This window comes from Jaculus jaculus, chromosome X (genome assembly GCF_020740685.1).
Source record: "Jaculus jaculus isolate mJacJac1 chromosome X, mJacJac1.mat.Y.cur, whole genome shotgun sequence".
In the NCBI taxonomy this organism is placed as follows: Eukaryota; Metazoa; Chordata; class Mammalia; order Rodentia; family Dipodidae; genus Jaculus; species Jaculus jaculus.
Window position 1 is genome coordinate 67567997 of NC_059125.1, and position 26655 is coordinate 67594651.

Genomic DNA, 26655 nt, shown 5'->3' on the forward strand with positions numbered 1-26655 from the left:
ATGTTCCAAAGGCTCCACCAGCTGGGGATTAACTAGGAAGTTTAATCTTAAACAGTTGACACTATAGGGGACATTTTACATTCAAACCACCACATAGATGAAACTAAATTATTATGTTAGGTAAAATAAGCCAGATTCAGAAAAAAAAATATATGACATGTTTTCTCTCACATGAAGATCATAGCCTTTAATCTCTATATATGTGTACATATGTACTCATGCAAATACATATGTTTGTATGTATGAATGTACATACATGAGAGGTATAGGTCATGAAAGTGGAAAGGAAAACATGTGAGAGGAATAAGAGCCCTTAAGTAACATGTGTGAAGAAAAAACAAAGGTAAAGGAATACATGTGTCATAAAAGCAGAAAGGGGGACTACTGGTAGGGAGAAGGCAAGCTGAGTAGGGAGACAGGGACAGTCATGGGAAAGAGGGATGAATAAGAGCAAACTATGTATAAAAATTCAATAAAAGAACCCATTACTTTATATGTTCACGTAAAATAACTAATTTGAAAATGGGACAGAATGAAAAAAAATTACTCCATGGTAATACCAGACGGACAAACATCACTTTGAAATAAACAAACTTAATGAGGAAGAAATTGCTTCTTAGATCCAGTGTCTCATAAAGAGCAAGGTATTCCTTCAACTAAGAAAAATATCAACATGAACAAGAGTGCTGCTTTCTTGGTGACCGGGTACCAGCACAAGGGTGAAGAAGATAGACACAGAGAAGAATCAACTCCCACCAAACCAGATATCCAGAGACACTGAGGCTCCCAAGACCTCATCACTGAAGCAGACCTAAAATGAGCCCAATATGGCTCAGGGAAATTTTGGAAGAGGGGGCGGAAAGAATGTCAGAGGCACAGATTGGGTCATTATGCACAGAGACATTGCCTCTTACTGATAACTGATGTTATTCCCAAAATGCACGACCCATATTCCCCAACGAGGAGGGTCCCTACGGAGGGGGGAGGACAGGGAGGAGGCCAACAATGGTACCAACATGACTGTATATACTATGTACATAACTAATAAAAAATTATTGTTTCAAAAAAGAGAAATATATCAATGACTATCTCCACAATGTCATACTAAGCTTCTACTCCATTACATATACTTTCCAGTTGTTTCCTCTATAGTAATTAAATCAAGACATCCCCACTCAATGATGTCCTTCTGGTATTTCATGTTTTCCTCATCTTCTGACCTTATACAAGCTTTACTCCACTTTCCTGTTTTTTTTAATGTACTCCTAATTCAGTAAACTGCACATCAAAGCAAGATTTTGCCAATGTTTGTACATATGATTTTTAATTTAATCTCTTCTGGCTTTTATAATTTGTTCAGTTATTTCCAGTAAAAGCCAATCCATCTTCCTTTCTTTCTTCTCTTTTTATACCTATGTGGGACTGTTGTATAAGATTGTTGGTGATACACTTAAATAAACAGTAAAAACATGTATTTGACAGTGGTACTGTACAAAATAAAAACAATTATCCTCAAATATAAACCTTTGAGGGTAACCACAAAGCCCATTCCAGTATTTCTATATTTCTTTATCCTTCTCTAATCAAACCATTTTTTCTTATACATCAGCATTCAAAGTAAATGTATGATTTTGATTGTCACATTCAAACTGATGTTATAGCATAAAAACAACAATGTTAAAATTATCAAGTAATTCAGACATATAATAAGTTCAGAAGGACTGAAGAGATTGTTCAGTGGTTAAGGCACTTGCCTATATAACCAAAGGACCCATGTTCAATTCTTCAGTACCCACATAAAGCCAGATGCATAAGGTGGCATAAGTATCTGGAGTTTGTTTACAGTGGGTAGAGGCCCTTGCACACCCATTCTCAATCTCTCTTTCTCTCTCTCAAATAAGTAAATAAGCCGGGTGTGGTAGCACATGCCTTTATTCCCAGCACTCGGAAGGCAGAGGTAGGAGGATCGCCATGAGTTCGAGGCCACCCTGAGACTACATAGTGAATTCCAGGTCAGCCTGAACGAGAGTGAGACCCTACCTCGAAAATAAATAAATAAATAAATAAATAAATAAATAAACAAACAAACAAACAATATTTTTATAAGTTCAAAATATATAAGGAACACATGAAATCACTTAGTCAGCCTATGATATATGAGATTAAGACAGACCTCAGTACACTTCTTTATGTCATCTCTTCTGTGTCCCCTAAAGATAACTAGAATTGATTATTCAAAAGATCTTTCAGGGCTAGAGATATGGCTTTCAGGACACATGTAAGCCAGATGCACAAGGTAGCACATACTTCTGGATTTCTTTTGTAGTGGCCGAAGGCCCTTGAATATCCATTCTCTATATACCTGTTTACCCTTTCTTTCTTTCTTTCTTTCTTTTCTTTCTTTCTTTCTTTCTTTCTTTCTTTCTTTCTTTCTTTCTTTCTTTCTCTCTCTCTCTCTTTCTCTCTCTCTCTTTTTTAATTTTTTGTTTATTTTTATTTATTTATTTGAAAGTGACAGAGACAGAAAGAGGCAGATAGAGAGAGAGAAAGAGAAGAGAGAATGGGTGCACCAGGGCCTTCAGCCACTGCAAACAAACTCCAGATGCGTGCATCCCCTTGTGCATCTGGCTAACGTGGGTCCTGGGGAATTGAGCCTTGAACCAGGGTCCTTAGGCTTCATAGGCAAGTGCTTAACTGCTAAGCCATCTCTCCAGCCCTCTTTCTTTCTTTTGTTCTCTCTTTCTCTCTCTCTCTCAAATAAATTAAAATGTAAAAAAAAATCTTTCATTACTAAAGTAAAACTTTTAGTCACAAAGCTGGGGATACCACTCAGTGAGAAGAGTACCTGCTTAGCATACATGAGGCCCTGTGTTCGATTCCTATTATTGCAAAAAACAGACATCATGGTCCATGCCTGTAATCCCAGCATTTAGAAGGCTGAGGCAGAAATATAAGGTGAAGGTCACTGGCAGCTACATAGCACGTTCAAGGCCAGCCTGTGCTACATGAAATCCTGTGGGGGGGAGGCAAGGAATCTCAGTCACATAATGGATTATTGCCTTTCAAGGGTGTAGTAGACAGCTTCAGGTTGCTGAGACAAACCTCCAAACAAAACACATTTATGGAGGAAGGGATATATATTTGAAGCTTACAGATCCAAGACAAGTCTCATAATGGCATAAGAAGTTGGCCTGATCTTACAGGACCAAGCACAGAGAGAAAAAAAAAAAAGCCACACTGCACAGCACACTTCAGGACTCCAGGCAGAACTAGGCACTTTGCATATCTTTAGATTGGAATTTCAAATCTACTACCATACCTTAGGGCTGGACCCTAAGATACCCCCAATGACACCTTCTCTACCCAGGTAGATGGAAATCTAAGAAGTTTTAATAAAACTGAATATATCGGGGCCATCCATTTAAACTACCACAGAGGGCTATTCCTGAAACTGCCACTATTTCTTTCTTTGGAAAATGCTAAGTTCTAAACAGACTTATAAATATTTCTGAAGTGATTCCTTCTAATAAATTAGAGACTAGCTCTACTTTTAAAATCCTAAGGAAAGGGCTTATTGCAAAACACCTTTCTAATCAAACTGGGGGTTGACAAAGAAAATATTATCAATTCTGTGAAACCTGATTTCAAAACTAGAAAGTTGTCGGCGTGGTGGTGCATGCCTTTAATCCCTGCACTAAAGAGACAGCAGTAGGAGGATGGCTGTGAGTTCAAGGACACCCTGAGACTACATAGTGAATTCCAGGCCAGCCTGAGCTAGAGTGAAACCCTACCTCAAAAAAAAAAAAAATAGACAGTTACATTACATGCTCTTCTGGGTCTAGTTCAACTCTAAAATTCTATGATTTTTATGGAATGATATGAAAGACCTGCTTTTATTAACTGGACCACCCTCCCCGTGTATGTGTACACATGCTCACGGTGTGTTCATATTAAGGTGGGTGCACCTATATAGGTGTACTTGTATGTCTGTATTCATGAAGAGGTCAGAGATTGATATAGGTAAGGTGCCTTTCTCTATTGCTCTCTATCTTGTGTTAGGAGACAGGGTCTCTAACTTGAGCATAGAGCTGACCTTCCAAGTGCTAGGATTACAGGTGTCTTCCAAGCTCACCTAGCATTTACATAGGTAGTAGAAGTCCAAACTCTTTTATTAACCAGACTTTTAAGAATTTAACTGAGTAGATTAAAATTTATTCCTTTCATAAATCTAGCATCTGAATTTATTTATAATAACATTCATTCAAAGTCATACATAGCAATAAACCACATATTACTGAAAATAACATGTAATAAATGTGCACAGATGCCAAAGAAATTCAGTATCCAGAAAATGGTCCATGTTAGGAGGGAAGTTAAGTTAGAATGTATATAATAGAAAAGTCTATTTATTTCCTCTAAAAAATAACATTCTGGAAGTACCCCAAAATTAAAGAATCTGTGACTTCTGAACATAATAATGTATGCTCTCATTTAGATCAACAGTATTCATCTATTCATTGAACATTAGTCTTCAATAGTTGCATGAGCATGATGCCTTGCTCTATGAAGACGTTCAGTAAGGATAAGGATTTATAAAATGAATACTAGTAAAACTCCACACATTCACCTAGCAGACAGAACTATCTCATTGTTAATGTCATTAAGTCAAGACAAAATGCAGGAGGGTGACAGAAACATAAGGAAGTGGATTATCCACACTCCTCAAGAAACTGCCCAGCCATTGTCCTTTCCTTGCCTAACAATGTCCCAGGTCTAGGTTTCCTGCCCCCTTACCTACCACCTGTTCACTGTTCTGGTCTCACACCCTAGCTATGAGAAATGGTTAGAAGTTCTTTTCCCTTCCTCACCTTCCCCCAACTGAAGAGCTCTGTATAGCCCATTGCCTGGAATTTCAAGTTGACTATGCTCTGCTCTTGAGAGTCAGTCCTGGCAGCTTGCACTTTTCCTGAATAAAAGCTTCAATCTTTGCCTCAGAGCAGTTTCCGTGGTCGTGGTCACTCCAGAACCTTACAATCAGGACCTAAAAGTTCAACTGAACCTTACTGTTGTTACAATTGCATTCTTTCTTTCATTTATTTTTGTGTGTGGCAGCACTGCATGCTATGGTGCTTATGTGGAAGTGAGGGAATAACTTTTTGGCTCAGCCTTGGCTTACTACCTCCTTTGAGGTATGGTCTCTCTTGATCTTGCTGTTGTTGGTGTTCTTAGATGCTGTGCTAGCTCCAGAATTTCCAGGAAAGTCTTTGACCTCCCATCTAACTATCAGAATGCTGGGATTACAGAGGCCTGCCAAGTCTTTCAGCTTTTTGTGTGGTACTTGGGGATTTACTTTAGGTACTCAGGCTTGAATGAAATGTGCTGTATCTATGGAGCCATTTTCCTAGCCCTTCTATTCTTCCTTTATGGTACAATTCTCAAGAATTTAGTTTCAGGTCTTAATGTTCATAAGGCTTTTATCTATTTTAAGCTGATTCTTTTTAGGGGGGTACATTTAAACTTTTCCTAACACAATTTAATGAAGGCTATACTTTTTGCATTTGTTTGGATGTATATGTTTATTTCTGACCTCTCTAGTCCAATTCCATGTTTTTCTTTTCCATCAGTACCCTTCTGTTTTGATTATACGTTTATAACTTGAAATCAGGAAGTATGATGCCTTTAACTTTATTCTTTCTTCTCAATAGTGCTTTGACCAATCAGTCTTGTATAGTTTCATACAAATTTTAAGACTCATTATTTTTTTCAATTTTAGTGAAAAATGCTACTGGAACTTATGCATGTAAATGTTTGTGCATACAGACATACATGTTTGATGCTAGGAATCAAACTCAGAATACTGCACATGCCAGGCAAGTGCTCTAGCATTAAACTACCTCCCCATTCTGCCACTGGAATTTTGATAGGGATTTCATTAGATCTTTAAATTGTTTTGGGCAGTACTGAATTTTTGATGAAGTTAATCCTTCTAATTGATGAACATACATTTTCATTTATTTATGTCTTTTTCAATTTATCAGTGTTTTAGAATTTTTAGTGTATAGATTTTTCATCTTGTTTAAATTTATTTCTGGTGCTCACTTCAGCAGCACATATACTAAAATTAAATTTATTTGCATTTGTATATATTCACCAGGATCTCTTGCCACTAAATATGAATACCCGTGTAGCTTTATGTGGATGGCTGGGGAGTTGAACCTTCAACTGCTGAGCTATTTCCCCAGCCCTCTATTTTACTCCTTTAAAAATAATATTTATTCATTTATTTATTTATTTATTTGAGAGAGAAACAGGCAGAGAGAAAGAATGGGCATACCAGGGCCTCTAGCCATTGCAAATGAATTCCAGATGCATGTGCCAACTTGTAAATCTGGCTTTACATGTGTGCTGAGGAATCATAAATGGATCCTTTGGCTTTACCAGCAAGCGCCTTAACTGCTAAGCCATCACTCCAGCCCCTATTTTACTCTTTTTGATACTTTGATAACTGATAATATATATTGGTTTTTCAAGGCAGGGTCTCACTCTGGCCCAGGCTGACCTGGGATTCACTATGTAGTCTCAGGGAATAATATTTTCTTGAGTTCCTTTACCATCTAGTAAATATTTTGAGATATATACAGGCACTGTCACAATGATGCACATGGCATTAAAGGATAAATGTGGCTGTGTTCCTATTTGTGGTCAAGGAAATTTGAATTTCATGTGGTTGGAATTAGAATAGTTTTCGTGAAATGTCTCCCATAGGCTCAGGTGTTTTGAGTACTTGTTCTCCAGCTAGTGGCAAGTTGGGAAAATTGTGGAGACTTTGGGAGATGAAGCCTTGCTGGAGGAGGTGTGTCACTGGGGGCAGGCCTCTGGATTTCATAGTCCAACCCACCTTCCCGAGGCAGTTAGTTCATTTATACTACTTTATTCCTGCTGTTCTGGAGATGTAATACCCATCTGTTTGCTCAATTAGGCTTTCTGTGCTTTCTTCTATGTTGAAGCTTCCCTTTGAAATTATAAGGCAAAATAAATGGGTATTTTGTCTCAACAACTAGAATGTATTTGTTGCAATAATTTATCACAATACAGTATTTTTCTTTTCACTATTTTCCCAACCATTAAATATGTTTTAAGCCAGGCGTGGTGGCACACGCCTTTAATCCCAGCACTCAGGAGGCAAAGGTAGGAGGATTGTCATGAGTTCGAGGCCACCCTGAGACTCCATAGTGAATTCCAGGTCAACCTGGGCTAGAGTGAGACCCTACCTCAAAAAAAACAAAAAAAATGTTTTAAGGGCTGGAGGGATGGCTTAGCAGCTAAGGCACATGCCTGTGAAGCCTAAGGACCCGGGTTCAATTCTCCAGGTCCCACATAAGCCAGATGCACATGGTAGCACAAGCATCAGGAGTTCATTGGCAATGGCTAGAGGCCCTGGCATGCCCATTCTCCCTCTCCCTCTCTGTCTCTAAAAAAATGTTTTAAAACATCTTAGCACATAATCCATGCAAATGTAGGAGTAACATGTTAAATTTGCCCCATCTGCTACAGATTATTGAACTCTACTTAATTTCTAAAATCCTTTCAACATCCAACATCACCAAAAGGACCCCTGCCAAAATTTCCACTAGTGAAGAAGAGAAACAAATGAGAACAAAGTCGAATGATAAATATGCATGAAGACACCATAATGAAACCCATTAATGGTAACCTAAAAAATGAAAAAAAATCCCCAATAGCACTATTACAAAAACCACCAACATACAAAAATATGTCCAAATTTCCCCTATTCCTCAAGTACATTCCCTTCTATCTGTCAATTTTCACATCTGTGACACATAACAGCAAACCTTATTAACTAGAAATTCTTCAAAGAGTTTTGAATGCTTACTTAAGCAACTTCTGTGAAGTTTCCTTGGTCCCAATCACATGAGGTCATTTATCAGGATATTTTGTCAACATGAAAATAAATCACTACTTTTCACATTTTAGCTAAGTACTGTGAGAATCTAAGTGGCTTCCTAAGAGAGGATAACAAAAGAATTACAAGACAGGGACTGGGAATGTAGCCTAGTTGATAAGAGTGCTTGCCTAGCATGCACGAAGCCTTAGATTCAATTCCTAGCACCACATAAATGGGGTGTGATGGTACATGTAATATCAGCATTCAGGAGAATGAGGCATGAAGATCAAAAAAAAATTACAATATCCATGACCTCACCATGCCTGACACTACCTACACAAGACCATCATAAGAGGAGGAAAAGATCAGGACATCAAAATGAAAGAGAGACTGATTGAGATGGGGAGGAGATATGATGGAGAATGGAATTTCAAAGGGGAAAGTGGGGGGGGAGGGAGGATATTACCATGGGATATTTTTTATAAGCATGGAAAATCTTAATAAAAATTGAGAAAAAAATTACAAAGTAGTTTTCAATTAAAACAAATGACTAAAAGCTGGGTGTGGTGGCACAGGCCTTTAATCCCAGCACTCGGAAGGCAGAGGTAGGAGGATCATCATGTGTTTGTGTTCGAGGCCACTCTGAGACTATATAGTGAATTCTACGTTAGCCTAAGCTACAGTGAGACCCTGCCTTGAAAAACAACAAGAAGAAAAAGACTAAGCTGGGGGTGTACCTCAGGGTGTAACAGTTACCTAGCATGTAAATTACCCTGTATTCAATTACTAGAACTACACAGAAGAAAAGAAGACAAAGGAAAAATGACTGAATATTATAAACTGCAGAACCACCTTCAATTAAATAATGGAACTAGGGGACAAACACAAGCTCTTAGAGTAAGAGTGAATTTACTAAGGACACATTTAATAATTATTATTTCATTCACTGGCTAAGCACCCAAGAACTTTCAATGGTTAGTATTAGTCTCTCAGGACTCCTAAGATTCCTAGCTGTACTGTAGGTTTATGCATAGAATGGAGACATTATCACGCAATTCCCTCTGTAGTTGAAATGCTGAGATACTGTGAAAAAAAAGAATATTGAATTGAACCTATATCGGTGACTTTGCAGTTTCAGCTTTAGGTAATGCAATAGCCTTCCTCTTTGTGTTTACTATTGTATACTTGGGAGAAAACCCTCAAGCATATTTCTAACTCTCAGGTCCAGAGCTGGGCAATTTCAATCAGTGATAGACCTGCCATTTTGTTTAGTTACATTTTTCCATAGATGCTCATTTATAGTTGTTGTTTTCTATGGATGTATCAGATTGCTATTAATGACTAAATTACCTGGAAAATTACCCTAAATTCATAGAAGACAGCACTTTCATTTATTTCAGTAATTCTATAAGACTTACTATTACAGATCACTTCCAAAACATCTTGGTTTTCTTTATAAGTATTTCAGCAAAGGCTGATAAAAGGCAATCTTTTGTTAGGAAATTCATGATATAATTTACTTATAACAGAGATGCAGACTAAAAGAATATTGATGTAAACACAAATCCAAGCCCAGGGCTTACAAATGATACCTAGTGAGTCCTTGCTTAGGACTAGAAAGAAAAAGGTGTATTAAAGAAAATGCTTGGTTTTGTGAATCCTTTTAGCTTATCTACACTCAGTCTCTTTCTAGCATGCTAAAAGCTCATTTCAACTATGAGGAGGTAAACACAGGCACTGCAGATAATTTCTGATAGCAATCTGCCACTCTTCTCAACACAGTGACTTCTCCCTCACTTTGCTAACCCTTTTTTGTTTTTCCCTTTGTATATGTTCATTGATTTCTCTTTTTCTTCTGCCTGGTTTTTAATTGTTAGTTTCATATTGCTAATGGAACTCAAACCCAAGAAGGTTGCTAACCCCTATTCCATTATCTCCTCACAGTCTAATTGCACAGGGTGATGATACAAAATACAACTGTACATTTCTGATGACACTATTATTGCCCAAAGCAGCTGAATCAGCTCCTCAAATAAAACAAAAATGGGGAATTTTTTCAAAAGATATGGAAACTCACCCTCACATCACATAAACAGAAAAAAGTCTTAATTTTGCTTCCTCTCATTTTCCTATAGCTCTACTTAAGCCCTGAAAACCTGTCAGGTTTTTTTCTAAAAATATCCACTCTTCTTTTCAACTCACTTCAAAAATTCCAAAATGTGACCATAATTCATACAATAGTTAGAACACTTGTTTTCACATATTTCCAGGAAGAAAACTGACAGTTTTCCCTAGGAGAATTAAAAAAAATTTTTTTTCATTTATTTGCAAGCAGGGAGAGAGAGAGAAAGAGGCGGAGCGCCAAGGCCTCTAGCAACTGCAAATGAACTCTAGCTGCTGCAAACGAATTCCAGATGCATGTGCCACTTTGTGCATCTAGCTCTTTGTGGGTACTGGGAAACCAAACCTGGGTCATTAGGTTTTGCAGGTAAGTCCGTAACCATTGAGCCATCTCTCCAGCCTCTCCCTAGGAGCATTTTAAAAGCTATGTTTTTAGAGCTACCTTGAAGAGAAGCACCTAGAGCCTTCAAGTCACTCCAGAATGTTTCAAGGGTAAACAAACCTTGCTCTAAATTGTCCTACCAATCTTCTCAAATGGTGCTCACTGCTGCAATACAGAATGTGTTTTACAGCTGGAGAGATGCTCTGGTTAAGCGCTTGCCTGTGAAGTAAGGACCCCGGTTCAAGGCTCGATTCCCCAGGACCCACGTTAGCCAGATGCACAAGGGAGCGCATGCATCTGGAGTTCGTTTGCAGTGGCTGGAGGCCCTGGTGTGCCCATTCCTCCCCACCACCGTTGCTCTCAATTATTAATTAATTAATTAAAAAAACAGAATGTGTTTCATTCTATACATTGTATATAGCAAAAATTTCTAAATACATGATCCTTATGCTTAGAAGTTTATGGCCTAAAATTGACAGATACAGAAATAAATGTTAGAACAAGACAAATATTATGAGATAGTATCTTGTCTGCCTTACCACCACTATTTATTCTTTTAAAAAATTGAAGTTAATTCACATATAGAAAGTCCATGGATGGACAACCTAGTTAGTATTTTATCACTTTTCACAGTTTTAACTTGGTCTTGGCTTACTACAGTATTTTTATTAGCCTTTTGGTAAGAACAAGAGTGGTCACTATCATTCAGCACATATTTCATTGCTAGCCTAATGCCCAACACTACATTATCTCATTTCATTCTCACTACAATCATCAAAGGCAGGAGTAGCTTTTATTATTACATTTTCCCATTTTACAGTTAAGAAACTGAAGCTGAAAAGTTGTCATGTTTAAGGTTACGCAATTAGCAAGTGGTACAGGGGAGATGGAGATATCTATTCCAAACACTAACAATTCTAATAGTATTAGCAATTTCACTGGATCTGGAGAATTTACTAACTGTCATCTTGCAGATCAACAATCTGGAAACAATAGGATAATTTTTCTGCTAACAAGGAACACATCATCTTGTTTCTTTTTCTTTGATACTAACAGTGTGAGTTTGAGACCATAGCAAATCCCAGGTCAGCCTGGGCTACAGTGAGGCCCTACCTCACAAAAAAAACATAGGCATGATGTCACCACAAGTAATAGTACTTTCAAAAATCATCCCTCCATGTGGTGATTTGGATCAGATGTCCCGCATAAACTCATTTGTTTTGTATAATTAGTCATCAGTTGGTGGCAACTTGGGAAGTGTAAACTTGTTGGAGAATGTGTGTTACTGGGGGTAGGCTTAGAACTGTCACAGCTAGCTCCCACTAGCCAGAGTTTGGATCATTTTCCTGCTGCTGTGTTCCACCTGCTGTTGTCAAGGAGGTGATGTTCAGCCTCTGCTCATGCCATGCCTTCCCCTGTCATCATGAAGCTTCCCCACTAGACTGAAGCCAAAATAAATCCTTTCCTCCCATCAGCAACTTTAGTCAGGTGCTTTATCCTAAACATGGAAGTAACTTCAATATTCCACTAAATCAATGATGAAGCTTGCAAAAACTCCCAAATAAAAATCAATGTTGAGGACTTCCGGTTAAGATGGCTGCATAAGAACCATGTCAAAGCAGCATAGGGGAGAAAAAGCCAAATAAAAACATCAAAATACACTCTTCTACTAAAAAGTGAGGTGTATAAGAAATTACCAACTGTAGCAGAGAAGTAGGAGAGATTCAGAGCATCTAGAGCCCACAGAAGCAGGCAGAAGTGGCTCCAGCAGCACCAGAACCAGGTCTGTGTGACCACAAGCGCAAGGCTTGGTCTAAGCCTCAGGGGAATCAGGTGAGAGGATTCTCACTCACACCAGCCTGCTCGTAAACTCAAGAAACGTGAAGGGAAGATGGTAGAGACCAATGGAGCAGCTAGTGAGGAAGAGGATGACAAGGACCAGCAGGAGAACTTCAGCCGCCATCCACAGCCTCCCCCACTGCCAGCACAAACACCAGCAAGCACCAGAGACCTGGGGAAGGGAGCTCATGTACAAAAGCACCCAGCACAGGTCATCAGAGCAGCAACCTAGAGACCCAGCCAACCTACCTGAACCCATGGATCAGCAAAGAGGAACCCAACCAGGAGCTCAACATAACTGAGATCAAAACCATCCCAAAAGGTAACTGGCATTACACCAGGTCAATACCTGCTAAATAAGCCTGGTATATAGGCTTGAATTGGAAGTGCTAATTGCACCTTCCATGTCAGGGTAAGTTATATGTTAAATCTGATGGATGGTCCGGATTTTCCATCCTTGAATAAACTATATTTGGGGCATGTCATTTGTTGCTTCCTGATTTACAATGCCTTTGTTTCCTCTTCCATCGTTCATTAGGGAAGGTCTCACTTTGTCACAAGCTGACTTAGAACCCTCTACAGACCAGAAATCTTAGCCTCCCAGGGATTGTGATTTTGTTAGAGGATCTGGTTGTCATAATACCTACTCTTGCACAATAATCTATGCTTTTTGTCATTGACTATGTACATTGTTTAATTAAATTTTAGAATCTGCCTGTATTTTGTTCCACTTAGCCTACTTGAATACTCTCATAGCAGGCAAACCCAATACCTATGGTCTCTTTTGGGGCTACTCTGAGAATCTTACGAGCCACACCTAACACCTTAAGCCCCAAACCCTGAAGATATATAATATCAGATTGATTGATACATCTAATAATACTGTAGATAATTAGAAAATCCAAGCATTAAATTAATCCAAGATGTAAAAATCGCTACATTATAATACAAGAAACACAAAAAAATCAAGACAATATAAATCTACCAAAAAGTATTAATGCATCAGAAATGACTTCCAGGGAGACTGATTTAGAGGAACTACCTGAGAAAGATTTCAAAAGAATGATTATAAATATGTTCAAAGAAATAAAAGAGGAAATCAAAGGAATGAAAGAGGAAATCAAAGGGATCAAAGAAGACACAGGAAACCAATTTAATGAAATAAGGAGGTCAATACAAGACATAAATAAATAGAAATAGAAATAATCAAAGTATGAAAGGGAATTTCAAGATATTTGGGACACTATGAAAAGACCAAACATGAGAATTCAGGGTAGGGGTGAAGGAGAATTTCACTCCAAAGGCATATCAGGCATTTTTAACACAATCATAGATGAAAACTAACCCAAATTGGGAAAGAGATGCCAATGCAGATACAGGAAGCCTTTAGAACACCAAACAGACAAAATCTGGAAGAAATCTCTCCTCTCCATATTATAATTAAACTACCAAACATACCAGCCAAATAAAATATATTGAAAGCAGTTATAAAAATCAAGTACATACAAAGACAAGCACATCAGGATCACAGCAGATTACTCAACACAAACTTTCAAAGCCAGAAGGGCTTGGAATGATGTGTTCAAAGTTCTGAAAGATAGCAACTGTCAACCAAGGTTACTTTATCCTGTAAAGCTATCCATTCAAATAGATTGAGAAATAAGGACATTCCACAACAAAAGAAGGCTAACGGAATTATTTGAAGACAAAACCAGCTCTAAAGAAAATACCTGAGCCGGGCATGGTGGCGCACGCCTTTAATCCCAGCACTTGGGAGGCAGAGGTAGGAGGATCACCATGAGTTCAAGGCCACCCTGAGACTACAGAGTTAATTCCAGAGTGAGACCCTACCTCGAAAAACCAAAAAAAAAAGAAAGAAAAAAGAAAATACCTGACAGGATCCTCCATGCTGAAGTGAAAGAAAAGCACACACATAAGGAACCTGGAAAAAATAAACGATACTCACTTACTAGTTAATAAAAGAGAGCAAAGGTAAAACCAGAAGAACTACAAAACTTTTGGTTAAAGAAGCTTCTCTTTTCAAGTGGAAGTGACCACTGGGGCAACTCAAAACTCACCAAAATGCTGAGAAGACAACAGTGGAATGTTCAGCACTGAGACATCTCTATCACACCTTCCAAGGTTCAGAAACCATTGTACAAGAGGTGGTGGAAGAATGTAAGAAGAGCCAAAGGAAGGGGGAGGACTGCTTACAATACTGTCTTCCAGACACAAAGTAGCCTTGATGTCATGACCTAACAGTGGCTGATGCTACCTACACAAGACATGCATGACAGGAGGAAAAATGATGACATCAAACTAGAAGAGCAGTAGGGAGTAGTTTGAAAAAAGAAGGCAGTGAAGGGGGAATTTGGGAGGGGGAAAAATGAAGGTGGCGGGAGGGGACTTGTGAGCATGTTATATTGTCTATATGTATGGAACCTATCAACAAGATTTTTTTAAATTTTTTGTTCATTTTTATTTATTTATTTGAGTGTGACAGAGAGAGAGAGAGAGAGAGAGAGAGAGAGAGAGAGAGAGAGAGAGAGAGAGAGAGAGAATGGGCGCACCAGGGCTTCCAGCCTCTGCAAACAAACTCCAGACGCATGCGCCCCCTTGTGCATCTGGCTAATGTGGGTCCTGGGGAATCAAGCCTTGAACTGGGGTCCTTAGGTTTCACAGGCAAGTGCTTAACCGCTAAGCTATCTCTCCAGCCCAAGATTTTTTTAAGAAGAGAAAAAACAAACAAAAAATAAAACCCCCAGGAGCTCCAGGTTCAGTGAGAGGCTCTATCTCAGTAAAATAAGGTAGGCTAGAGTCAGAGGATACCTCATGTCTTCCCCTGACCTCCACATAAGTGTGTACATCTGCATGCACACACATGCACACACCACATACTATACACACAACCAAAAATACATTTTTCCCAATTTCCACTCAAGTTAACACTTCTTCCTTTAATCCTGAATATTCCAAAAGTACCTAAGAACAGGTTGTTTTAACTATTAACATTAATCAGCTTCCTAGATGGATATAGAAGGCACTGCATAGTTGGGCCCACACCTACCTACCTCCCGTCTTAATCTTGTCACACCTTATCCCATACATCCTAATCAATATACATTTTTAGTACCTATGTTTCCCTCTGCCTGGAATGCTTGCCATTTTCTTCTATGATCATTCAGATCTTAGCTCAACACCACTACCTCAGGAAGGCTTTCCTAAATTCCTAGATCAGGTCAAATATTAGCAAGTATCATGAAGTATGCATCGTCTAATATAGCACCTGTTACTTTTCCAATATTGCATTGTTTGTTTAGGTACTAGGGGATTAAACCACGGGTCTTATATATGCTAGAATACTTAGCCACAACACTAGCCCTAATCTTATTTTTCGGTCATCACTTCATGTCTATATTTCTATCTCCTCATCCATCAGGTCCATGAAAAAAAGAACCAAACCTGTTTCCCATATAATATCCAGTTGACCACATTTCTTAGGTACTTTGCGAGTATTTGTCAAGGAAATAGTTAAAGAACAAATAACAAATCTGAAGTATTTAGCTATTCTCTTTCAAAAGTGGTTCTACTTCTCAACTTTTCAGTTGGTTTCAAATAATAGAGAGAAAACTTTGCGACACTGTTTTATAATAATAAAGAACCACAGAAAAATTAGGGAATGACAGTTTCACCTATTTTTGAATTCCTGTTGGGGATTTTATCTCAGTAGCCCTTGGGTCAAATTTCCAAGAAGAGTTGAGCCAGGGTTAGTCTGCTTAAAAAACCTGAGTTCAGGGCTGGAGATATGGCTTAGTGGTTAAGCACTTGCCTGTGAAGCCTAAGGACCCCGGTTCGAGGCTCAATTCCCCAGGACCCATGTTAGCCAGATGCACAAGGGGGTGCATGCATCTGGAGTTCGTTTGCAGTGGCAGGAGACCCGGGCAAGCCCATTCTCTCTCTCTCTTTCTGTCTCTCTCTCTGCCTCTTTCTCTCTCTGTCACTCTCAAATAAATAAAAATAAACTGAATTCAAAAATCTTAAAATGATACAGTAATATCAACATTCTATCCAAAGTTAGGAGTACTTGGTTCTTTTGACCCTGGTTAATTCATTATCTCACTATGCTATCTGCTATATGATTCATCAGTTTCTCAATTATAATATTAGTAAAACAGAATAGATTACTCCTACTGTCTTCTCTAATGCAAGACCAATAAATTTATGATTCTATGTATAATTACTTCTTGTACTTAAAAAAGCAACTGTCTTTGCTGGCAATTAAAACACTAGTTAACAAGCCATTGAAAATGCCATCCAAATAAACAAAATTTACTTAAATGAAGTTTGGATAGAACACAACATTTGGCTTCCCAATATAACTATCACTGAAATCTGTGTTTTATTCACTAAGGTTCTATTTTTAAGTAGAATTTTTACATGAAGGTCTTCTGCAATTTCAAATTTAGTAAAAAAGTAACCTTAATAAAATAAACTACATTGCATAATTACACATTTTCATTCCTTTTAATGAATTAAATATATTATAACATTATGACCTATGACTAATAACCTGAAAACCATGTTAGCATTAAAAATGCATTACTTACTAGTCACAGACTTTTTCTATCATAAGTGCCAATCTAAATTACTAAAGTATAAAAGTTAAAGGGCTTTACAAAACATGGTATACTAATAGCTAAGACAGAGATAGGCTAAAATATAATAATGTAGGGTCATTTAATAGTACATAATTAAGTTTAGTTATAAAACAAAAACTCTTGGATTTATCTCTAGAAAGCAAGGATGGCTCAACAATGAAAATACACAGCATATATTAATGAAGGAAAGATAACCACATGATCATCTCAATTCATGTAAAAAACTCATTTGACAAAATTCAACACCCTTTCATGATAAAAAAAATCTAAAATATTAGTAGAAAAAATCAACCTCAACATAATAGAATTGATATAACCCCACAGAAAACACACACAATAGTGAAAGAATGAAACATTTTCATGTAAGATCATGAGTAATAACACCATTTCTTAGTATTTGTATTTAATACCATATTGGATGTCCTAGCCACAGGCTGCCATATTTAGAATGGAAGAAGTAAAATTATCTATGACTTTCATTTTTGTTTTTGAGGCAGGGTCTCACTCTACCCCCGGATGATATCAAACTCAGTCTACAACCCAGGATAAAAAATCTGAGGGAACTCCCCAGGCTACTGAGGTTGACAATATGGAGCCTTCTAAGACCTCTCAATGCAGACGTATTCATTTTTGGTTGAGAAGGTCTTTTTGCAGTTGGTGGTAACTACTTAGGAGACTCAAAACTCATCATAGTGCTGAAAATAAACTGAGTGTTGAATGTTCAGTGCTAAAAAGGACATCCCTTTTCAAGGAACACTATGGAAGAGGGGTGGAAAGAATGTAAGAGCCAGAAGATAGGGATGAATGCTTTGGAACACTGTCTTCCAGACATGACGTTGTTGATACATTCATGAATGCACAGCAACTATAACTACCTGCGCAAGATCTGCACAATAGTGGATCCATCAACATTCCATCATGGATGGTTGATGGTTATGAACAAAATATATACATGTTTGAAATTTGTCAATAAAATATAGATATTGCTGGGCATGATGGCATATGCCTTTAATCTCAGTACTTGGGGAGCAGAGGTAGGAGCATCACCATGAGTTTGAGGCCACCCTGAGACTACAGAATGAATTCCAGGTCATCCTGGGCTAGAACAAGACTCTACCTTTACAAACCAAGGCCAAGTGTGGTAGCACATGCCTTTAGCCCCAGCACTTGGATATAGAAGTAGGAGAATCTCTTTGAGTTCGAGGCCAGCCTGGGACCAGAGTGAGTTCTAGAGGTCAGCCTGAGTTACAGTGAGACCCAACCTCAAAAACAATAACAAATTATATATATATATGTAAACACATACATATATACATACATACATACATACATATATATATATACATACACATACATACATACACATACATACATACACATACATACATACATATATAAAATTATGGAGATTTTCAATTAAATTTAAAACATAAATAAATAAATAAAACTCTAAAACTACACTAAGATATCACTTAACTAGGGTAGCTATACTGAAAAAGAAAACCAGGGCTAGAGAGATAGCTTAGCAGTTAAAGCACTTGTCTTCAAAGCCAAAGGACTGAGGGTCAATTCTCCAGAACGCATGTAAAGCCAACCAGATGCACAAAGTGATACATATGTCTGGAGTTTGTTTACAGTGGCTAGAGGCCCTAGCAAGCCTATTCTCTCTCTCTCTCTCTCTCTCTCTTTCATAAATAAAGAAAACCAAGCACCCATCAAAAACATAGGAAATAAGAAGTGCTGCCAAGGGGTTAGAAAAATTAGATCCTTCATTCAAGGTGGTTTGACTACTGTGGAAAACAATTTGTCAGTGTCTGAATAAAATAAATATAAAATTTCCATATGACCCTGTAATTCGACTCTGAGATATGTGCCCAAAAGAATGAAAAACAGCACTCAAAAAACTACTAGAAATCCTTGTTTATAATAGCAACACTCACAAAAAACAAAAAGGCTTAAAACAGGGCTGGAGAGATGGCTTAGCGGTTAAGTGCTTGCCTATGAAGCCTAAGGACCCCAGTTTGAGTCTCGATTCCCCAGGACCCATGTTAGCCAGATGCACAAGGGGGCACATGCATCTGGAATTCGTCTGCAGTGGCTGGAAGCCCTGGCGTGCTCATTCTCTCTCTCTCTCTCTCTCTCTCTGCCTCTTTCTCTGACTGTCACTTTCAAATAAATAAATAAAAATAAACCAAAAAAAATTTAAAAAGGTTTAAAACAATGCAAAGGTCTCTACCAGAAAAATGGATTTAAGCATTGTGGTATAGATAATTATGTAACTTGGTTGCAGAATGCTGGCCTACCATCCCCAAGACTGGTTACAATCTCTATGGCTACAAAAAATTAAGTAAAATATGAAATGTCGCTTAATAAGAAAAAATAAAATAATGCAGCCACAAAATAGTTGAGCCTCTGAAACACTGTGCTAAGTATAAGGGATGGTAATACTAAATATCACATATTGTATGATTTCATTTGTGTGAACTATATGGAACAGATACATTTATACAGACTGGTTGCTAGGGGAAAATAGGAAGAAACTGTTCAAGAGATTAAAGAGACTGACTTTAGAGTAATGGAAATGTTTTGTAACTAGTCAGAGGTGTTGGTTGTTGCACAGTGTAAATTTACTAAATGTTACTAATTTTTCACTTTAAAACTGGTAAATTTTATACTACATAAATCTCACCTCAGTACTATAATCATCCTGATAGGAATGAAGATATTCTAAAGAGACACTTGTTCCAATTCCTTCTGCTATCAAACTATTGAGACAAGGCATCCCAAAAAATTGGAATTTCCCTAAAACTCTCATGCTGGGATAAGGAAAAGTCTGGGTAACTGGTACCTTGCTGAGGGGGAGCTTGTCTCTCAGGAAGGGATTTTGCACAGTTCTGACAACTTGTCAGACCACCTTGCAAGAAAGACAGAACCCAACCAATGATAATGGGTAGGACCACACCTTGACCATGATTGCTTAGTTATATATACCTCTTGCTCTCATGTCATGTATACTTCATGTCAGAGATCCCAAAGAGGGATTTGGGGCTGACAGCCACTGGACCTCTTTGTTTTTCTTCCCAATGTGGCCACATTGAAAAAATCTTTTTTTTTCTGTTTTTCTATTAATTTGGCTCTTCACTATTAATTTGGCTCTTTTGATTGACCTACTGAGGATAAGGGTCCAAGCCGAGTTTCTCAGGGCTGTGAGAGCTCAGGCTTTGACCCTAACAACTCTGGTAACAATTCTAACTTTTTTTGTGCATGTGTACATATATACATATGAGAGAGAGAGAGATTGAAAGAGCCTCTTGCTACTACAAACAAACTGCAAAATAGAATCTAGGCCATCAGACTTTATAAGCAAGCACCTTTAACCACTGACCCATCTCTCCAGCCCCCATTATAACTTTTAAAACAGTTGTCTATGACAGAATTATATCTATCAAGGGCATTTAATTATAAGTAATGAATGAGGAGCTGGAGAGATGGCTTAGCAGTTATTGTACTTGCTTGCAAAGCCTAAGAACCCAGGCTCAATTCCCCAGTGTCCACATAAGCCAGATACACAAGGTAGCACAAGCATCTGGAGCTTGTTTATAGTAGCTAAAGGCCTGGGAGCACCCATTCTCTTTCTCTATCTGCCTCTTCCTCTCTTTATCTCTTTCACTCTTCCTCTCTCAAATAAATAAGTACATAAAACATTTAAAAAAAGAAGAAGTAACAGGGCTGGAAAGATGGTTTAGTGGTTAAGGCACCTGCCTGCGTAGCCTAAGAACCCAGGTTCGATACTCCATGTCCCATGTAAGTCAGATGTACACGGTGGCACATGCATCTGGAATTCATTTGTAGTGGCCAGAGGCCCTGCCATGCCCATTCTATTTCTCTCTTTATCCTTATCTCTGTGCCTGATAATAAATAAAAATAAATTTAAAAAAAGAAGTAACAAAATGTTTGGCATATACTTCTGAAGATACAAAGTTTATCAAACTAATAATTCCATTTTCTACAAACACTGTTTTAGAAGATAACATTCTTACTTCCCTTTAGATTCAATAGTTTCTTGAGTATTATATAAAATTAATGGTCAACACTGCTAACTGTAAAGTTTATTGATTTTATTATTGCGACCAGGAAATACATTTCTTTGTGGTTAGTAGCAATCTCCAGAATTTAAGAAGTGACTATGTTTAGTCAGAGCCAGGCATGATGGTACATAATGTAATTCTAACACTAGAAGCAGGAGTTCGAGTCCAGCCTGAATTACACAGTGAGGTCCAGACTAGCTTGCACTACATGAAACCTGTATCAAAAATAAATAAATAAGTAAGTAAATAATAAAATACAGGCAGGCATGGTTGTGCATGCCTGTAATCCCAGCACTCTGGAGGCACAGGCAGAAAGATTAGATCAAGGCTTAATTCAGCTTCATAGAGAGTTCGAAGTCTAGGCTACATGAGAATGTCTCAAATATATCAAAAATATATAATAGGGCTGGAGGGATGGCTTAGCGGTTAAGGCATCTGCCTGCAAAGCCTAAAGACCTAGGTTTGATACCCCAGGACACCCATTAGCCAGATGCTCAAGGAGCCACATGCGTCTGGAGTTTGTTTGCAGTGGCTGGAGGCCCTGATGCGCCCATTCATAGTCTCTCTCCTTCTCTATCAAATAAATACGTAAATTAATTAATTATATATATATATAAACACATATACTAACATAGCAAGCAGATCTTTGTTTTATAAACACTATTTTCCAATAAAGTGTAAAGTTCCTGACTGAGAAGGGCGGATTTCAGGGCTAGGGAATAGAAAACTTAAACCTAAAATTTCGTGTGGTACCAGAAAGCAAAGAAGTGCTTGGGGAAGCTGGGCATGGTGGTGAATGCCTTTAGTCCCAGCACTTGGGAAGCTGAGCTGGAAGGACCTCTGTGAGTTCAAGGCCAGCCTGCGGCTACAAAATAAGTTCTAGGTTAGTGTAGGCTAGAATGGAACCTTGCATCTAAAAGAACAACAACAACAAGTATTTGGTGGGGCTGAAGAAATAGCTCAGCAGTTAAGGTGCTTGCCTGTGAAGCCTAAGGACCCATGTTTGATCTCTCTCCAGATCCTATGTAAGCCAGACACACAAAAGTGACACAAGTGCAAATTCACACATGTACACTAGGTAGTACAAGTGTCTAGAGTTTGATTGCAATGACTGAGGCCCTGGCACACCAATTCTCTCCCCCCTCTCTCCCTTCCTCTCTCTCTTTCTAAAAAACTGTGTTTGGGGGCTGGAGAGATGGCTTAGCGGTTAAGCTCTTGCCTGTGAAGCCTAAGGACCCCGGCTCGAGGCTCGATTCCCCAGGATCCACGTTAGCCAGATGCACAAGGGGCGCACACATCTGAAGTTCGTCTGCAGTGGCTGGAGGCCCTGGCGTGCCCATTCTCTCTCTCTCTCTCTATCTGCCTCTTTCTCTGTCTGTCACTCTCAAATAATAAAAATAATAAACAAAAAAATGGTTAACTTCTAAAAAAAATGTGTTTGGGGGAAGGGAGAGACAGGGGCATAACTAAAAGATATAGGAGCCAAACTTACGGAGATCCTAATGAGCCAAAACTGGAATAACCAAGCAAAATAAATACTGAGAATGTTGAATGACAACCTACAGACTATATCTTAACATCTGTGGGTCCATTATAACATAAATAAAGAAATGACAATTAAATAGGAAAAGGGGATAGCACTTCTTTACAGAAGAATTCCAATTAACAAATGTAGGAGTGAGAGAAATAGAAAAATGTAATTAGGCAAACAACAAAGTAATAATTGCTGTAGACAAGATCCACTGATGCATGCTAAAATTTGCTGGTGAAACTTAAGGGATAAACATAATATTTGTATATTTAAAGAATCTCCTCCAAGGTGTTTTTAATCACAAAGATGAAACAGTAGTTATTAGTGGAGAAACCCAACATATGCTATGTTAAACAAAAAAGTATCACCAGTAATAAGATATAGCAATAGCACATGTCCTTGGTATGATGCACTGAGGTCACTTCATAATTTCAGCCTTACTACTGACATTATAATATGGCTTCTACCTCTGTATCACCATTAAAAGTTTTTTTTATCACTAATACTAATTGAGCTAGTAATTGCCAAATTAAAACCACTTTACATGTTCATCTTATATATACTCTGTGGCTGTGGCATAACAGTACTAATGGTTCTCACCTTTTTATTTATTTATTTATTTGCTTATTTGTTTGTCTGAAAGAGAGAGAGAAAGTGAGGTAGAGAGAGACAAACATAGAGAGAGCAAATATGGGTGCACCAGGGCCTCCTGCCTCTGCAAACAAACTCCAGATGCATATGCAACTTCGTACATCTGGCTTTACATGGATACTGGGGAATCTAACCAGAGTCATCAGGTTTTATAAGAAAGCACCTTTAATCACTGAGCCCTGATTCTCACCTTTCTGAAACCCTTTCTGTCTAGCCTCTAACATATCAAAGTTCTCCAATTCTTTAACCTCTCTGCCACTGCTCATTTTTCTTATGTCATCCCCTTTTTAGATATTGGTGGTTTCAAGAGTTTGTTCCTTAGGCCTTTGCTTTTTTTCCTCATCCTATAGTCTCTATAAGGTATCTACTATGACTATAAAAACAAACAGTCCCCAGAATGACTCTTTAACTTAAGCTTAGACTTTTTTTTGTTTTGTTTCGTTTTTTTGAGGTAGGGTATCATTCTAATTGAGGCTGACCTGGAATTCACTGGGCAGTCTCAGGGTGGCCTCAAACTCACGGCAATGCTCCTACTTCTGTCTCCCGAGTTTTGGGATTAAAGGTGTGTGTCAACATGCCTGGCTGATTTTTTATTATTATTTATTTTATGAGAGAGAAAGAGAGAGAGAGAATTGGTACACTAGGGCCTTTAGCCACCGCAATTAAACCCCAGATGCTTGTGACACCTTGTATGCATATGTGACCTCGTGCATCTGGCTTACATGGGTTCTGCAGATTTGAACTTGTGTCCTTAGGCTACATAGGTAAGCACCTTAACCACTAAGGCATCTCTCCAGCCCAAGCCTAGACTTTTACTTTAGTGTCTAATTCAACATTAAAGTCCACAGAACTCAAACTGAACTTGTTTATTTTCTCCATCTTATCTAACTCTCTAATTGCTCCTTCTATATTAATTAATAACATTATTTATCCACCTAGCTAAGTCAGATATTTGACAGCTATTCTCTATTGCTTGTTGTCTTCTTTACCCTCTCCTTCAAACTACTTGGTAACCTGTCATCTTTAGACCCTAAAGATCTCTATTACCACTATCATAGCCCACATTAAGGTCATCATACCTTGTATGTATTACTATAACCTCCTATGTTCCTTCCAAACAAAAGTTCCCATACCTTCATACAATCTTGTCTATCCTCTAAACTAAAACATTATCTACTATCCTTGTTCTAAAATACTCCTTTCCCATGCAGCCTTCAGGCTAACATATGCCTATAAATTTTCAATACTCATTTACAAATTCATCACCTGGTAAATTATCCCTGTCCTCTCAAACTGAAGACCTGGGTTGTAGTTGAGTTCTCTGACTGATTACTTGGAATACAACTGGACCGCTTAAGAAAAATTAAAAACATAAGCAACCATGATAGCCTAATCATATGAGCTGTCCATTACCAAGGTTTGTATTTTATTACAGAAACATGATAAGCTAACTAAATAGCAATGGCAACATTTAAAGAAATACAACTCACAAAGATGGGCTACACCTTATGTGCAAAGTGCTAGCATAGCTGTCTTGATTTCTGTCTAAGTTTTTCTCTATTTCAGTTAGCACATTTGTTAACTAACAACAAATCCAACAAGAGAGGTTAAAAGAGCAAAGACTTTAGGCAACAGATTTTAGAAAAGTAAAGGCGAAAAATTTTTAATATCTTTTTAACAGGTCTGGGGAGATGGTTCAGCTCCCTAAGTGAGGGTATCACAAGTGTACCATGGTTCTCACCCCCAGGTCCAGACCTTTGGAAGTAAGATTTTGCTAGGGGGAGAATGTGGCCCTAAAGTAAGTAGCTATGAATCTCTTCTCAGAAGAAATTACAATAAAGGGGCTGAGGTTGTAAATCAATTGACAGAAATGCTAGCCTAGCATGCATGAGACCATGGGTCAGATCCCTATCATGGCATAAACAGGGTGTGGTGGGATGACTGTAATCTCAGCACTAAGGAAATGGAGGCAGAATGATCAGAAATTCAAGGCCATCTCAGGCTACATAATAAACTGGAGACCAGCCTGTGATAAAAGAGATCTTGTCTCAAAAACAAACAAAACCAATAAAGCCTTACTAAAAGGCAATTAGGAAGAGACTGGACATAGAATCTAAACTATAGGAAAGCTGACTCACGCCAGAGAGAAAAAGAAAACTAGGAAGAAGCCTTCCTGGAGTAAAAAAAAAAAAAAAAAAAATCTCCAGCACTGCCCTCAATAACCATCCCTTCAAAGGAACATTATTTTGATTGCTTTATTCTGTATAACAATTTATGCTGCAGAGCATGTTGAAAAAAACAGTATGATCTGTTAGCAATTACTGCAGCATAACTGGGAAAGAGATTCTTGCCCAAACTATTATCATCTTAGAGTGACTGACTGTAGGCATAGTAAAGGCAGTGCCCTCCCCCAAGCAATGTCAGAGGCTTAACATAGGGGCGGGCAGCAACAGGGTAGAAACAGCACTAAAATAACCACCTAGTCTCTAAAACAAACAAGCAAATAATAAGCCCAAGGAGGGAGGGACCAGTACCCAGAGTTGCTGTAACGTATTGTCTGAAGTGTCCAGCTTAAAAAAAAAAGTGTGACACATGCAAAAGAATAGTAAATTATGACCTAACAAAAAGCAGTCAAGAAAAAAAATCTATGGATTTGAACAGATGTTGCATTTAAGAGTCCTTCAAACAATCACTATAAATATGTTCAAAGACTAAAGAAAGCCATGTTTAAAAGTGTGATGACAATGTCTCATTACAGAATATCAATAAACAGAAATTACTTTTTTTAAAAAAGGGAACAGAAATACTAGAGTTGTAAAGTATAATACATGAATTCATTAGAGGGGCTAAACAGCAGACTTTAAGTGGCAGATGATTTAGTAAATGCAGAGATAAATCAATAAAGTTTATGCAATATGAATAAGGGTGAAAGTGAAAAAATGAACACAGCCCCCCCCCAAAATACAGGGCATTATTATGCATGTCAGTATATGTATTGCAAGTGTACCAGAAATAGGAGAAAGCAGAAAAACTATTTGGGGAAATAATAGCTGAAAACTTCCAAAGTGAATTAACAGGGGCAGCAATGTGCATATCAAGGAAGCTCAACAAGTAGGAGAAAAACAAAAAGACCCACAAACACAAAATAGTAAAAATACTGAAATCCAAAAACAAGGGGAAACTTTCAAAAGGAAATGGTTCTTACTAACAAAGGAACCCCAAGATTAAAAGATTTCTTAGCAGGAATAATGAAAGAGAGAGGGTTAACATATTTAAATATGCTCAAAGGAAACAAAAAACTTTAAGCAAAAATACTATTTAAAAACAAAAGTGAAATAGGGGTTTAAAAAAGCATAGAAGTGGAGTTCCCTACACAGTGTGTGGGCAGGTGTGCAGGCTGGAGTGAGTAGGCCTTCACTGCATGGTCAGTGTGTGGGAAGGCACGGCAGTCTGGAGTGAGTAGGCCGGACCCATTTCTG

At 38.1% G+C, this 26655-nt stretch overlaps 1 protein-coding gene across 2 annotated transcripts in view; it reads right to left on the reverse strand.

Annotated features, from left to right (window-relative positions):
- Abcb7 (ATP binding cassette subfamily B member 7) overlaps window positions 1-26655 on the reverse strand; it is a 128075-nt gene that overhangs the window by 91143 nt on the left and 10277 nt on the right. The window contains exon 2 of one of the 2 annotated variants that reach the window (XM_045140418.1): window positions 14140-14190. The exons of the other annotated variant lie outside the window; for it this stretch is intronic. Coding sequence (XP_044996353.1) covers window positions 14140-14190 — 51 coding nt within the window. The remainder of the gene's footprint in view (window positions 1-14139; window positions 14191-26655) is intronic. 2 annotated transcript variants of the gene reach the window in all.